The sequence below is a fragment of the Vanacampus margaritifer genome, chromosome 18 (genome assembly GCF_051991255.1).
Source record: "Vanacampus margaritifer isolate UIUO_Vmar chromosome 18, RoL_Vmar_1.0, whole genome shotgun sequence".
In the NCBI taxonomy this organism is placed as follows: domain Eukaryota; kingdom Metazoa; phylum Chordata; class Actinopteri; order Syngnathiformes; family Syngnathidae; genus Vanacampus; species Vanacampus margaritifer.
Genome location: NC_135449.1, coordinates 8,952,655 through 8,968,097, shown reverse-complemented (window position 1 = coordinate 8,968,097; position 15,443 = coordinate 8,952,655). Strand labels below are relative to the sequence as shown.

General features: G+C 41.8%; 2 protein-coding genes across 7 annotated transcripts in view; both read left to right on the top strand.

Moving 5' to 3' along the window:
- Positions 1–755: 755 nt before the first annotated feature.
- Positions 756–2,187, top strand: rpl38 (ribosomal protein L38). Of its 3 annotated transcripts, none has more exons than XM_077550772.1 (5): positions 756–808; positions 1,013–1,039; positions 1,735–1,795; positions 1,869–1,991; positions 2,118–2,187. In XM_077550772.1, exons 2-5 carry the CDS (start codon positions 1,037–1,039, stop codon positions 2,141–2,143), a joined length of 213 nt encoding a protein of 70 aa, XP_077406898.1. In that variant the 5' UTR covers positions 756–808; positions 1,013–1,036; the 3' UTR covers positions 2,144–2,187. The 3 variants fall into 3 exon arrangements, with proteins under 3 accessions (XP_077406898.1, XP_077406896.1, XP_077406895.1); XM_077550770.1 differs by having other exon boundaries at positions 790–808; positions 973–1,039; XM_077550769.1 differs by lacking the exon at positions 756–808 and having other exon boundaries at positions 815–1,039.
- A 501-nt stretch (positions 2,188–2,688) lies between these two features.
- The window catches only part of ttyh2 (tweety family member 2), a 31,000-nt gene continuing 18,245 nt past the window's right edge, over positions 2,689–15,443 (top strand). For 2 of the 4 annotated variants that reach the window (XM_077551158.1, XM_077551159.1), the window contains exons 1-2: positions 2,690–3,157; positions 12,795–12,976. In XM_077551158.1, the coding sequence (XP_077407284.1) occupies positions 2,750–3,157; positions 12,795–12,976 (590 nt within the window). In that variant the 5' untranslated portion in view covers positions 2,690–2,749. Of the gene's footprint in view, positions 3,158–12,794; positions 12,977–15,443 lie in introns of all 4 variants that reach the window. The other 2 variants (XM_077551157.1, XM_077551160.1) reach the window with 2 other exon arrangements.

The window sequence follows — 15,443 nt, the reverse complement described above, 5'->3', positions numbered from 1 at the left end:
GCAATACCCATGCTTCAAAGCAAGTATTTTTGTTAGAGCCAGCGTGCGACTGATGAGAGAGCCTCATTTGAGCCCACCGGCTACACTTGCAGTATAATACCGCTCTCTAGTGTCAAAAAGCACAACTGCAACCTTTTACAAAACATGGCAATATTTGATAAAATACTTCTGATGTGGTTTTCTACCTTCTGACTCACTTGTTTCTATTTTTTAATGATTGACATGATACTTTTACATGTTTTCTTTTTAAGACTAATTGAAGTCCAGGCACTATTTATTGAGCTCCTATAGGGGAGATCTTGGCTAAAGGGATGATGGTGGTAGTGGTGGTGGTGATGGTGGGGGACCACTCTCCTCCAGCCATCTTCGTAAAATCGTGTTGTCTCCATAGAAACGGGCAGATCCTGTCACTCAAAGTTTAACAAGCGCGTGTGCTCGGCTCAAGAGGACCGCTCCTGATGTAAATTATTGACAAAGACGGCCGAGTTTATTTGAAAGGAAAAGCCAAACATGCACACGACACATGACGCTGGTTTAAGCTAAAAAATCTATGCACAAATCCTAGTTGTGCATTAGTGAAGAGGAACATACAAAGAGGCGATGTAAGTTACATCCTTTTAATCAACAGAATTGGCCAATTAATGTCCCAAACTTGATGTAGGTGATTTTTTTAATGTAGGCTGCCGCTTTTCCGTAACGCGAAAATCTGCTAATTAAATTTTGTCCCTGCGCGCTCGCCGTACTGCACTATATAAACTTGCTACACCGGAAGTACCGCCTCTTTTTCATCTTCTTTTTGCTATTTCGGGTGAGGACGGTATTATAACACTGACATCCATTTGTAATCGTCAGCCATCCTTTAAAACACAAACACATTACATGCTCATTTCGGTATTGTATATTTACACCCATCCTTAGGCACATTTTGTCCAATCCCTTTCTTACACGAAGCATATGTATGCTCTGTTATAGCCGATTGTCTTGACGTCGTGTCTTGTTTGCTCTTCCTCAGCGTCCAGTCCGCTGACACGGCGCCATGGTAAGGAACCCATAATGTCACAAACTCATTTGTTAACTCGTATTAGCTGATAGTGTTGTGCATGAACGAGCAACGTATTTTACAGAGAAAATATGAGTCGCGCTGCAGCGGTAAAACAAAGCTAACAGCGAGCTCAGGTTGTTAGCATTAGCATGGCGTCGTGTCTGGTGGAGTCGACGCTACGTTAACGTGATTTTACGTTACAGGCGTGAAAATTACAGAATATGTACAATTAAAGCCTAAAAAACTCTAATGTACCAAAAGTGGGAGCATGCTGGTGTGTCCTAGTCTTTGAAAGTATCAATTGCTATTAGCTGAAAATGTAAATGTCCTGTAAAATATATTTTTTTGCAAACTGTCAAGTTTATCACGTATTGGACCTTAAGTAACTAGCAGGTACCATTAGTTGGTAACTTCCACCACTACCAATAATTACACTGTTCTGTGCATCATCTTGAGAGGTTCACCACCTGAGTTGAGTGTTAACATTGAACAGCAAGGCGTCCAAGCATCTCAGGCTACTGTGCCCGTGATGCATTTACACACTTGCCAAAGTAATGATGGACCAAGTGCTGACTTTCGGTCTGTCACAGAAAGCCCAGTTCCACCGGTCCACTAACATCCATAACTTCCCATCATATTCTTTGAAAATGAAAATCATTGTTGTCGTCTTAATGTTTTGTTTTTGTTTGTAGCCTCGCAAGATTGAAGAAATCAAAGACTTCCTGCTGACGGCCAGGAGGAAGGATGCCAAATGTATGTTTTGACTCAAGCCCACTGTTCCACTGGCGTTAAAAGTCGCACAGGTTTGATGTGAACATTTTTGCAGCCGTGAAAATCAAGAAGAACAAGGACAATGTGAAGTTCAAGGTCCGCTGCAGCAGATATCTGTACACGCTGGTCATCACTGACAAGGAGAAGGCCGAGAAGCTCAAGCAATCACTTCCTCCTGGTTAGTGAATGAGCACAAAACTAATGTTTATGACACTGACACAAATATAATGCAACGGAGTCACTATTTTGACTGAATTTGAATTAATTGTTCTAACATATTCTCTCTCTCTCTCTCTCTCTGCAGGTTTGTCTGTCAAGGAGCTCAAGTAAATTTGTGATGTACAGAAAATTTTAATAAAAATTGGAAAAGTGAAGTTACTTGTATGTGCGTCTGTTCACAGTGGGTGCTGATGTAATTTTGTATTATTGTGATAAGATATATTAATACTCTCATTCAGCTGGGATGGATACAGGAAATGTATAAATGTCATTCAACTCAACTTTATTTATATAGAGCACATAAGGACAGCCATTGCCGATGTCATACATGGAGTAAAAATTTAGTCACACAATAAACAAACGGTCTAACCTGAAACCTGACGTGTTTTGTATTATATCCAACTGCAAATTATGTTCTGCTATTAAAAAATATTATTTTTCCACGTTGAGATCTTAGTGGGATTTAGCTGACCTTTCCTCTCATGGCCACCAGATGGCAGCAGCGCAATTCCACCAAACAGCTTGTTTGAACAGTAACAAATTGACGTGTCGTTTCTGCAGTTGGCCGGCAGATAGCAGCAAAGTAAACTTACAACAATGTGCCCAAATGAACGTAAAATGCTTCAAACGACTTCTTTTCTGGTCTACGAAGACCCCCTCGGTAGCATCACGTGTCTCGCGTTAACGCATGGCTATGATGCGCGCTCCCGCTGGTTCATGGACGCGCGCCGAGGGTCCAAACATACACGGGATACACCGGCAGCTCCCTCATTCCTTCCTCGTGATTCCTCGTCATTCCCGAACAAGTGTGGGATCCAAACGGATCAGAACATTGTCCTGTGTGTGATTCGGTGTCGCGTGGAGGAGGAGTGCGCGTCTCCACCACGCACGGAGCATGTTTTCATCACCGCCTTTGTCTCGCATGAGACAGGACTGAGGAGGTGCTTTGAACTTTTGTTGGTGCTTTATTTTGGTTTCATCTCCGTCCGGGCAGGGATGTCTTCCTCACGCGTGGATTACATCGCACCGTGGTGGATTTACTGGCTGCACAGTTTCCCGCACGTCAACCTGAGATTGCAGCCCGTGGACAACAGCTTCAAACCCGACGACGAGAACTACCAGCAGGTTAGTGCAGAGTACCAGTAGAACATCTACAACCACTTTTAATAGGGACAGCCTGGCACCCACCGGACACTACATTAGGTACACCTGTGCATATTAGAATGCGGTTTCTAATATTTTTGATTTGTTTGAAAATAAAATAATGTAAAGTGATTAATAGCATAAGTGTCTGAGGTAACTCACCTGGCTCAAAACCCTATTTTGATATTGAATCCAGACCTGTCTACAGTATGTTAAAACTGTAAACCTGACTTGAAACCGTACTTGTAAATGTTAAAAGTCACTTGAACCCAAACATTTGTTTTGGAAACCCTAAACCAATCTTAAAACCCAACTTTAAAATGATAACCTTAGCTTGGAACTATAGTTTGAAACCCAAAAGCTGTCTTAAAATCCTACTTTGAAACCCTAACCCTGGCTTGAAACCCTGCTTGTGAACCCCAAACCATACTTTCAAAACCCAAATTTCAACCCTATAGTATGATACCCTTACCCTGGCTTGAAACTGTACTTTAAACCCAAATTCTGATTTGAAACCCCAACCCTGGCATAAAAACCTTACCCCTAATTGAAACCAGTACCCTTGCTTAAAACCCTACTTTGAAACCCTTCCCCTAAAGACAAGACTTCACTGGTCTTAAGGATTTGTTGTACCTAATATTTTGCCCCAACTGGTACAATGCACAATGTAACATATTGTATAATCGTTAAGGTAGTGCGCCATGTGACCGTCTTGTCGGCGTTATTGTTTTTTGTTTTATTTAATGAGCATCCGCAATTCAATTAAAGAGAAAACATGGCGAAAGGTCACATGATCATGGGGATGCCAGTGGCGGCGAAGTTGCTGCGTGGGCTGAATTCCTCGGGACACAGTATGTTGTGGGGGGGGGGGGGGGGGGGGGGTTGGTCGGAAAAAAGACGTCAGGTTGGACCTCATCTGACCATTTAGTCAAGTTTGGACTTCCCAACAATACGTTTTTATCAGTGTAGCGTCGCCGCTAATGCATAATCCGTCTGTATATATACATATATATATACTTATATATGTATATTACATATAGGCTACATACATACATATACTTGTATAACAGACCTTCGTCTAAAGGCATAAAGGATGGTCATTCTTGATTATTATTATTTTTTTTACAGTTAGCCAGCTAGTTAGTTAGTTAGCGGTTTACTTTGTTGGCTAGCTAGCTACTTAGCCAGCAAGATTATGCAAAGAAAACAGCTCATGCATTTATGATTTAGAATGAAAAAGGAAGTAATCATGATAGTTTACAAAAGGTGGGGAGAGTAATGAAAGGCATAAACAACATCTTGTTTTGAGACCTGGTGAAGCAGCATGTGGCTCATCAGCCAAGGGTATGCTCGCACTCCCTATTCCAAGTAGCGATTTAATGTTTAGCATCAGGAAGCGGCTTTGTTTTTAGCAGCGGAAGCAGTGTTTATCAGTCACAGTGACACCGTCACTACACTGATTAGTATTGGATGATTAATAGGAATTAATTAATTTTTTTCAAATAGGTTTATATTGGAAATTGGATTTTCGTGGATCAGCCCTAACTCAAGCAGACACTCTTGTCACCATCATTGTCTGTGGTGACTTAGAGGAGCAAAACAACACGCAACCCTTCGACCTCCTGAGGCAAAACCAACAAAAAGGTCCGCTCGAGTGATGGGGGTTGGGGTTTTTTTCTCCCTTGTCCTTTTGTTGAGGACCCCACATGACCCCCATGGGTCACAGGGTTTGCATATGGGTCCCGGGATATACCGCAACCATACTAGAAAGAGTGTCTTTCCCGAAAAAAGGAACTCCGAATTGTTAAATTCCGCTTCAAGTCCTTGCTTGTACTTCCTTCCTCCCGCTTACTCGAGCGTGCCTGCTTCACTGGGACTTAATGGCATCCCAGCTGCGAACGAGGCCCAGCCGAGCGCACTGTGCCGGAAAAAAAGACCCCCGTACCGTCCCTCTTCCCCGAGGCATCGAGCAAAGCGTCGCAGAGGATGACGAGGGGTGGGACTGATGATTGGAGGAAGGGCGGGGGTGTGGGAGTTAATGATGGCAGTTAGAGTGCATTTGTCGCTCACTTGTACTGGGAGGTTTATGTCTCTGGTGCCTTGTAGGAAGTGATGATGTCATACTGCACTTTAGAGACAAGATAACTGCAACATGTCCACATGACCATGGGAAATAAGGTTTATCCCTGAGGAAATCATGGACATTGAAATAAAAACTTAATGAAATCTATAGGCGACGTCTTAAGTAGTAAAACTACTCTGATTATAAAGACCCCTGGAAACATAACCCTTGTTGGAAGCTCTATTGAAACATTAATAACCCAGGCTTGAAACCTTACTGAATTGAAACAGTAACCCTGGTTCAATCAAAACCCTAATTCAAATGCCAGATATCCTGTCTTAAAAATCTAATTTAAAACCCAAAGCCAAGTTGGAAACACTTGACTTAGTTGAAACCCTAACCCTTGCCTGAAACCCTAATTTGAAACTCGAACCCTGGCCTTAAACCCTAATTTGAATCTCGAACCCTGGCTTGAAACTCTACATTGAAGTCTAACCATGAAAAAAAAAAGAACTCCAACCATGACTTTAAATATTAACCCTAGTTTGAAACCCTACACTCTTAAAACTGCTGGGGAAAAACTAACCCAAATTGAGTAATCTGGCTAACCCAGTATTGGGTCAAAAAGGGACTGAGCCAATGCTGGGCTATTAATACCCATAACATTGGGTAGAGGATTTGGCCCAGGCCCATCATAATCACTCCAAATCCAATCTTCAACCCAAACTGCCGCGTCAAATAATTGACCCAATCTTGGATAAAAGTAACCCAGTCTGCTTAAAATGTACCCAGCAAGTGGGTCGGGAAAACAACCCAGTGTTTTTAGTGTAACCGTGGCTTGAAACTACTTTGAAACCATAACTCTGGCTTGAAAGTTGAAGCCTTAACACCCTAACTCTGGCTTGAAATCCTACTTTGAAACACTAAAAACATTTCAGGGAGTCATTGGGTTGCCTGTCACTATATGTTGCCTAAAAGGGCATGTCTGACACTTTTAGGACAGCCAACTGTCAAATCTTACAATTACACAGAATGGAATTTCTGAATTTTCCCTTTGAAAAAAAATGTAGGAGAGAATTCCACAGCCTTGCTTGTTCCATGAACCGCCACCCGTTTAGCTCCTGTCACATAGAGGGAATGTCACTGTCCACACCTGCTGTGTTGCTCTTCTTGCCATCACACATTTATCACTGGTGTTATTGCACTTGCAGGCGACTTAAGTAGCATAGCAGATGGAGTGTGTCTGTATCACTGTAATTATTAATTATAATCAGCGCTTATGTGGCAAGAATTGATTTTAACAGGCATCAGGCCATACATTTTAGCCATGGATTACAATATGTACGTGTTTATATTTGTTTCATATTTCAATGTATTGGCCGCCCATTTAGGTAGCAAACTAGTCGGGACTGATGATTTGAAGGAAATTGATTGGAAATGTATGGATTATTTAAAAAAACTAAATATCTTTTTTTAAGAATATTTTTTAATTTATTTTTTATATATTTTATTGATATTTAAAAAGAACATTTAAATGATTTTTTTTTCAACTATAGCTATCTTTTTTTTTTTTTTTTTTAAGATTTTTTTCTTTAATATTATTACCTGCCATTATTTGATATGCCATCCAAGAATGCACACTGGTCCATTTGGCATTTATCATCTCTCTGATGACTGTTATTATGCGCTCAAAACCCTCGGGGACATTTTGGCTACGGCCTTCATCACTTCCTCCTGATGTTAACGCCTACACACACACACACACACACACACGCACACACACACACACACACACACACACACAGACCTATAACTCAACTCTGTAATTTCACACGGAGATAATGCGTTTGTCAGCCTTGTTTCTTTACAATTCTCACGTGTTAAATTGCAGCCAGCTGACAATGCACTGATTGTCAGTCGTAGTCTCTTTTCACGCAGAAATCGCACAAAATACTCGCACCGGCACCACGACGAAAGATAATTCATGCGGCAACCCGTTTTTGCAGCAAAGAAGTTGAGGTAGGTTGCAAGAGATTTTGTCTTTAAATGTGTTTAAAAATGTCTAATTGATCCTGCATTAAATGTTCTACGTTTTGACTTCCTGTCTCAATTCATGAGGCATCCCGTTTAGGCAACAAACTAGCTGTCAGGAGGTTATTGTTCCTCGAGATGTTGTCTTTCAACAAAAAAGCCTAAAAAGTCTAAATTATTCTGCATTACTTTATTTTAATTTCCTGTTTCAATTCTCACTGCAGTCCGTTTAGGCAGGAAACTAGTAAAGCATAAGATAATTTTTCGAGGCGTTGTTTCAACACTTAACTGCTAGAGAGGTCTTTCAACATAAAAAAAAAAACTTCTATGATGTTAACAAAAATGTTTTACTTCCTGTTTCAGGGCATGTGACAGCCCGTTTAGGCAGCAATTAAATTAAGTTCGAGAATTATTGTGCTACCTGTTGCTAAAAATGTTGTCTTTAAACATGTTTTAAAAAAAATCGCTAATCATGTTTTTTAGAGAACTGATTCAGGGGATGCTCATGCCCGTTTAGGCAGCAAACAAGTTAGAGTAGAGGATTATTGTGCCCCCTGTCACTAAATGTTGTCTTTCAATGTGTTTGGAAAATGCCTGCAGTTAAAATACTCCTGCATTAAACTTTGTTTGCATCCTCTTTCACTTCCTGTGGCAGCCCGTTAAGCAGAAAACTAGTTGGGCCTGAGGATGGATTTAGTGGTATTATTGTGCAATCTGCTGCTAGAAATATCTTTAAATGTGTGTTACAATTATTCCAACTGGAACTTTCTTCCTGTTAACTTGCCATTTTGAATTGTACGGCAGCCCGTTTAGGCGGCAAACTAGTGGTAGGATGGTAATTGGGCTAAAATGAGGGAAATTAAAGTTCAATAAATAAATAATTTGTTTCTTTTCGGAAGAAAATATGAAGATAAGTGTTTTTCTTGCACAGATATCTTTATTTTAAGATAATTATGCTTCCAAAGAACGGAATGTATGCTGTTAAAATATGCAAGGTGTTTTTAAAGTTAACGGAAGGTCGGTTTGTGCGTGAAGTAAGTGCTGCAAGCAGGACGGCGGTTAGGCCGTGCGTGTTTCTGCATTCGCATCCTTTCCTTCCCCTTGCATTGCTGCTACATAATTTACAAGCGATGATTTCTGCCGAGGAGACCATCACGGAGAAAGTGCAAAGGCGCGGACTGTTCCCAACATCGGCAACTTGGGAATTGTTCCGCAAAAATAGAGCGTGTGTTGTTTTTTCTTCTCCCGGACAACAACAAAGAGGACATCAACTATTCTTTTGACAGCTCGGATCAGCTCTATTCCTTCCCTTCCTTCCCGTCCCGCCGCATTCCCTCCTTTCTCCGCATCGCCTTGGCTGCGGGGAATCACAAGACGGCCATTGAAGCGGGCTCGTCACATGCTGCTCCATTCAAATAGACGCTGATGGTTTCCCTTTGCACTCGGCGAGCTGCGTGTTACCATGGCGATGCGCCCAGTGTTTAACCTAACCCGGAGTTCTCATTTTTACCGTCCTACATTTGCTTCGGCCTGCTCTTGTGTTTTTCTTTCATGGGTCGATGTGACCCCGATGCATGTTTGCATGGGACAAATAAAGCGAGTGCAGTTTATGACCACTTTATGCCTCTTCGTGACCACAAACATGCAAAAAAAACATAAAACCCTAACCCCGGCCTGAAAGCCTACCATCAAACCAAAATTCAAACCAAAACCCTAACTTTGAAATTTGTAACCCAATTCTGAAACCTTAAATCCAAAGTTATGACTGTAACCTTGAATCCAAATCTTGAAACTTGAAACTCCAACTTTGCAGACCCTTAACCTTGTTTTGGAAAGCCTAGTTTGATGCCATAACCTTGGTTAAAACTCTAATTTGGAATCCTTACCCAGACTTGAAGTCATAGCTTAACCCTAATTTGAAGAATACGCCACGTTAACAACCCCACTTTGCACATTGCCACGTACCCCTTTTACAGCAACTGGGCTGGGTGAAGCGGCAGTTAAACAGGCCAAAAAGAGTCAGCATAATAATCAACAGAACCGTATTTTAGCAATATTGCGTAGATGAAAAAAAAAACGCAGTTCTGGTAATGTTCTTAACTCTTTTACTGCCAGACGTTTTCAGAAACGGGATGTCACCAGTGCCAGCCGATTTAAGCATTTTGACTGATCTTTCAAGGTCCACAGAAAATGTTGTGTTTGGACTATGGAAACACACATACTACCAAATGAAAGACTCTCATCTTTCATCAGAAAAAAAAGTTTGTTTCTACCTTATTCCGTTCTTCAGTAATCAACAATAGAAAATGGTTACTTTCACCGAAATTCTCTGTTTTGAAACAAAAAACGGAGAAAAAGAGCTTTTTGTGAAACGATGTTATTTCATGCACTCTAGTGAATTGTACACTTCTTTTTGTCCATGAATGATGCCACAAACACCTAAATAGTGCTTTACTTCTGTAAAACGCTTTCACCAACAATGAAAAAGTGTTTTTAGTTTGCAAAATACGTTTATTTCCATTCAACAGTGTAACAATTTGACAAAACAATTTCGCAAACTATTTACAAATGTGTGAAACTGTGGTACTACTTACAATTATGTGGATGTTTCAAATACAGTTTTTCTTTTTGTAACACTGCCCTGCGTGCAAGGAGACGCAGCAGGATTTGCACAACAGATACGTTTCACTTCGATTGTCCGTTTCGCGTGCAGACGTTACACTTTCTTGACGGCCTTTTTTTCCGGGGAATAGCAAGTAGCAGACTGTACCCACTCCTCCGATGAATATGCATTGGACTCGGGGCACTCTTTGTCGTCCGATTGAACGTCGCGCTGAGCGTGCTCGGTTGTGCTCCGCGTTTTCCGGTGTTGGCATCGCTAGTCCGTGAACCTTTTATGACGTCGTCATAGCGGCCGCGTCAACGCTTCCAACTTCGCCGTCAACCTCGGAGTCACCATCATCATCATCGATGATGATCATCGTCGTCATCAATGTGCTCTTTATAGCGTTGGTCGATGCTTTTCGTCTTTGAAAAAAACGGCTCGACCGTGAGCTGCTTGCAAACCGGTCGCCATTATGGCTTCTTCAGCCATTGTCCCCCTCAACACTCTAGCCCCGCCTCGCGTCTTCTGCTGACGCCTACCCAATCTTATCAAAAGAGAGTCATTGCTGCCATCTAGGGGCCAAAAATAGTCATTAGGCTCACTAGACCTGCTTGAAACTTTCAACACAGCTGGGGAAGGCTTTCCTCCACCCGTTTAAAAAAATAAAAATAAAAATAAAAAAATTGGATGACGTCTTTTAACGTCATTGGCGGCCCTCCGTAGGTTTTTACTTGACGTCTTTTAACGTCAGTGGCAGTGAAAGAGTTAATATACATGAATGAAACATCAACAACATGAAAACCAGAACTCAAACCCAGGCTTTAAACCCCAATTTAATATCCTAAATTGAAACCATGCTGTATTTTATTTAATGGGTCAGTATGACCCGCCCCATACTTATTAAAATGTAAATTTGAATGAATGAATTAAAGAAAAGAATGGAAATAAGACCAGCGTAAGGTTTTATTCAAATTTTTTTGCACAAAAGGTTTTTACAGGTCAATTTGACCCGCAATATAACACGAAGGGCATGTAATTTCCTCTCATTTGTGCGCCTGTTTTATGATGAAAGTCGAGCGGGTCGCCATCATAGCCGTGAAATGGGACAGATGGAGCGAAAACGAGCGTCCACGGTTCCATCTTTTGCTCTTTTACGGTGTCAAACGGACCAGGCCCATCTTTTTTTTCCCCTCTCGTAATCCATCAGATTCTCACTATTTTGGGTTTTAATCCTGCTCTGCTCTTGCAGGATGCATGACACTCACCATGGGAACATATGGCTCGGCAAGCAAAAGATGTTAGGCGCACTAGAAAGGAAATGGAAGGAAGGGGGGGCGGGTGTTGGGGGGCAACCCATCTGCTCGCATTGGACGATCTATTTTCGTCCCATCTTTCACAGAAGGTGGGACCGAGAGGAAGAGGAGGGTGGCGGTGGGGGTTTGTAGGAAGAGTGGAGATGAAGAGCAGCGCAAGGAGGTGTCTGCTCGCCAGCTGGAGGCGAGGGAGGCTGGCAGAGAAGATGAGAGCCCCCTAGTAAGCAGTTGGCCTTGTTTCTGCGAGCCCCCTCAGATGTGGAGATGATCACGGCTCGCTGTCTTCCTCACTGATCATTACTGTAACTCACACCCAAGATATCTGGCGGAAACAAATACTAGGAAACACCAGATTAGTTCTCTTTTTACTGATTCTTTTAAAACAGACACTTGCAGAGAGCGTTTGAACAGCCCAATTTATCTTGAAACCATAAACCAAACCTGAAACTGTAATCCTGACTTTATCCTCTTATTTGAAACCCTAACTTGAAACACTTATCCCGACTTGACACCGTAACCCACACCTGAATCCTTATCCAGACTGGAAACCCTAATTTGAAATCCTCCTAAACCTAGCATTAAACTCTAAATTGAAAACTCTTAACCTGCACTCTAAAAAACATTCCAATAAAAGAATAACCCAATATATGTAAAAAAAAAAAAATGGACAACACAACCTCCAAAATTGAGTTGTTTTGTGGGTTATTCATTTGTTCCAACTTTTGGGGTTAAATGAATAACCCAAAAATGTGGGTTGGTCCCTTTTTCACCCACTTTGGGTTATTGGAGTGTTGAGTGTGTGGTGTGTTGTTTGAAATCCTACCTTTTATACCTCAGTTTGAAATACTAACCTTAACTTGAAATCCTGGCCCTTACTTTGAAACCCTGATCCCGACTTGACACATTAACCCACGCCTGAAACATTTTAAAAACTGCTCGGTCAGAAAAAAAAACTGTTTTGGTATTTAAAAAAGAAAAATGGACCAACCCATTACTTGGGTCAGTTTGACCCAACTGTGTGTGTGTTTAAAAAAAAAAAATTAAACCCAATTTCGGGGTTGTTCATACAAAAAATGGTGTTGTTTTGTACAGAACAACCCATGAAGTTGGGTCTAATTGGCCCAGGTAGCGAGTTGGTCCAGTTTTTGACCAAAATTTGATTACTTTTGACCCATCAGTTTTTCATTTGGAGCCCTGTCTTGAAACACATACCCTGATATAAAACTCTAGCCCACATGTTGAATACATTGCTTTGAAACCCCAATTTGAAACCACAACTCCAACTTTAAACTCTAGTTTCACACCTTAAACTTAGCTGAAACCTTACCTTGATAACCTAGAGTTTGATCCCCAAAATTGAAACCACAACCCAAACCCGAAACACTAACCCCAATTTAAAGCCCTAATCCAAACTTTAATAGCCCTATTTGAAACCATACCTAAAGCTGAAGCCCTAACCCTGTCTTAAAACCTGAACTTAATATTTTTAATTTAAACCCCAAGGCAATCTTGAAACCAACCATGCCTAATTTCAAACGTTAATCCTGACTTCATATTTTGATTTGAATGATAAACCAGTTTTTTTTTTTTTTTTTTGGTCTTGTTCAGTCTCTGCTGTTTCTGGGCTGCGTGGCGGCGACGGTGCTGGGTGTCAACCTGCTGTGTCTGGCCATCTACCTGAGCTGCCTTTGCTGCCGCCGCATTGATGACGACGACGGCGGCGAGGACAGCAAGAAGCCGACATCGTGCTGCGTCACCTGGTCGGCCGTCACCGCAGGCCTCATCACTTGGTGAGGAACAACAACACTTCACATTGTCAGTCTGAACTCCACTTCATTTGTAGTCCGTAAGACTGGTTTGAAACCTTAACTGAAATCTGGCTTTAAGCACTAACCGAAATCTGAACCCCCTAACTTTGGCTTAAAAGCCCAAATGGATACCCGCATTTGAAAACCTCAACTTGAAGCCCTATCTTCAAACTCTAACCCTGGCTTGAAAGCGTACCTGTATACATTAATTTGAAAGCCCGACTTTAAACATTAGCCCTGTCTTGTAAACCTAAGTTGACACCACAATTTGAAACCTTAACTCAAACTTCAAACCATCATTCAAAGCCCTAACTTAAACACTTGCTTGAAACCCAAATTTGACCCAAACCTGAAACCCTTTGTAATGCTAACTTGAAATCCTAATTTAACCCCATTTGAAGCCCTAATTTAAAACCCTATTTTGAAATCCTAACCCAGGCTTGAACCCTAGCTTGACGAGCCGATTTGAAACTCAAACCATAATTCAAACCCCTCACTTGAGACCCTATATTTTCTTCAAGCCCAATTTGAAACCCCAACCCCATTTTTAAATACTACTTTGACACCTTAACCCTAACTCAAACCTGAAACTTTACGATAACTTGAAACCATCATTTGAATCCCTAATTGAGACATTATGCCTTTGAGACCACAATCTTGTCTTGAAGGCGCAATCCAAAACTTGAAACTAACCCTAGCTAAACCCTAACTTGAAACCCTAACCCAGAGGTGGGCATCGAGGGCCGCAGTCCTGCAGGTTTTGCGTGTTGCCCTTCTCCAACACAGCTGATATATGATCAGCTCATCAGCAAGCTCTGCATAAGCCTGAGAACGATCCTGTTGATTGGAATCAGCTTGTGTTGGAAGTGAGAAACCTACAAAACCTGCAGGACTCCGGCCCTCGAGGACCGAGATTGCCCACCTCTGCCCTAACCCAAACATAAAACCCTTAGCATCGTTTGAAACCATACTTTATTACCCTCATTTGAAACCCTAACTTGGAAACCTAATTTGAAGCCCTATCCTTGTCTTCACTTTCAACATATTTCCAAGCGCGGAAAATAAACACTGACTTTTACTCAACACGGTCATTGAGAGAGTTTTTCTCGTGTAAAAAAAGAAAAAGAAAACTAAACTTCCCTCTTGTTATTCTCAAGGTGTTTTCTATTTCCCCTTCGATTTACTCCGCAAACACTTTGCATGCACCGCGGCGCTTTCCTTTCTGCGCTTCTCTCTAACCCCTCGTGCCCTCGTAACAGACAGACCGTGCTACCTCGGTTTTATTAAAACTGGTCTGGTCACTTCATTTCAGTTCATTAGGTACACCTTCAGAATCCACAATGCCAGCTTTGAGCTGACACCAGAGGAGGAATTTTTTTTTTTTTTTACACAAAGATCATCATACGCCGTACAGGAAGTGATGGCGCGTGGTCGGCGCTTACATCAGCGGTTCGTTAAGCCGCTCGCTGACACGCGCTCTCGCTCTCTTTCTCTGTGCAAAGTGGCTAATTGAATCTAGCGCCGGCCCGCTCTAAACCATGTGACAGTCATGTTGCACAACACGCTTGGCCAATCCCACCACTGTCGAGTTTTGCGTTTTCAGAGGTTTTTACTGTTCTTTCGTGACTTACTCATTATTTAACGCCGCACGGCGTTGCCCTTTTACTAGTGCCTTTTCTCTGTGACCTTTAAAGGTGCAGTGCGTAACAACAAAGGCGGTAAATTATGTATCGATTTGCTGCCGGTAGTTGCTGACAAATGTGGCATGTTCGCTATCAATGAGTGTTTTTTGATGTTGAAAAGGGCTCCTTACTCACAAACACAAGACGTAACATGAAACAAAACAAATAATTTAGACAAAAATACAGATTAGGACTAACAAAAAAAAAAACGACGTAGCAATAGTTTTTCCTCTTGACCGTTCGGCTGCCAGTTTGGGTCAAAACGTAAATATTTAATAAACCCGTCTGAGTCGATTCGTTTTAGCCGTCAGCCTTTTTTTCCCCCCGCCGCTGCCGCTGCTGCCGTTTCACTTTAGTTTCCCCCTAAATTCTTCCCGTCTTTTTCTCTGCATTGTCATTCCTCGCCGTGACAGTTGTGCTGTCTGTGGTTTTCTTTCTTTTTGGCTTAGACTTCAGCTAGAAAAGCACATGTGAGGCAAAAGTGGTGTATTAAAAAAAAAAAAATCTTGAATTAATGAGACTGTTGCCTGGAGTTAAGCCTGGGAATTTTTAGCATCTGCACAATGGTGGGGGAACAAAGAGGAAGAACATTCAGTGAACCAAACACAAGTCTTTATGTGCGTCATTATCATACCTCACGTGTGTACCGACTTGTGTGCGCTAATACCTTTTCACGCCGTATTTTTCTCTCTCTTGCCGTGTCTTTTATTCGCCGCTCGGCAAATATTGTGATTTATTCATGTCACATCTCACAACGCGCGTCATCG

Bases quoted from the DNA above. Each gene is read 5' to 3' on its own strand.
- rpl38 (XM_077550772.1), top strand. The intron at 1,796-1,868 runs GTATGTTTTGAC...ACATTTTTGCAG, and splicing joins CAGGAGGAAGGATGCCAAAT to CCGTGAAAATCAAGAAGAAC. The intron at 1,992-2,117 runs GTTAGTGAATGA...CTCTCTCTGCAG, and splicing joins CAAGCAATCACTTCCTCCTG to GTTTGTCTGTCAAGGAGCTC.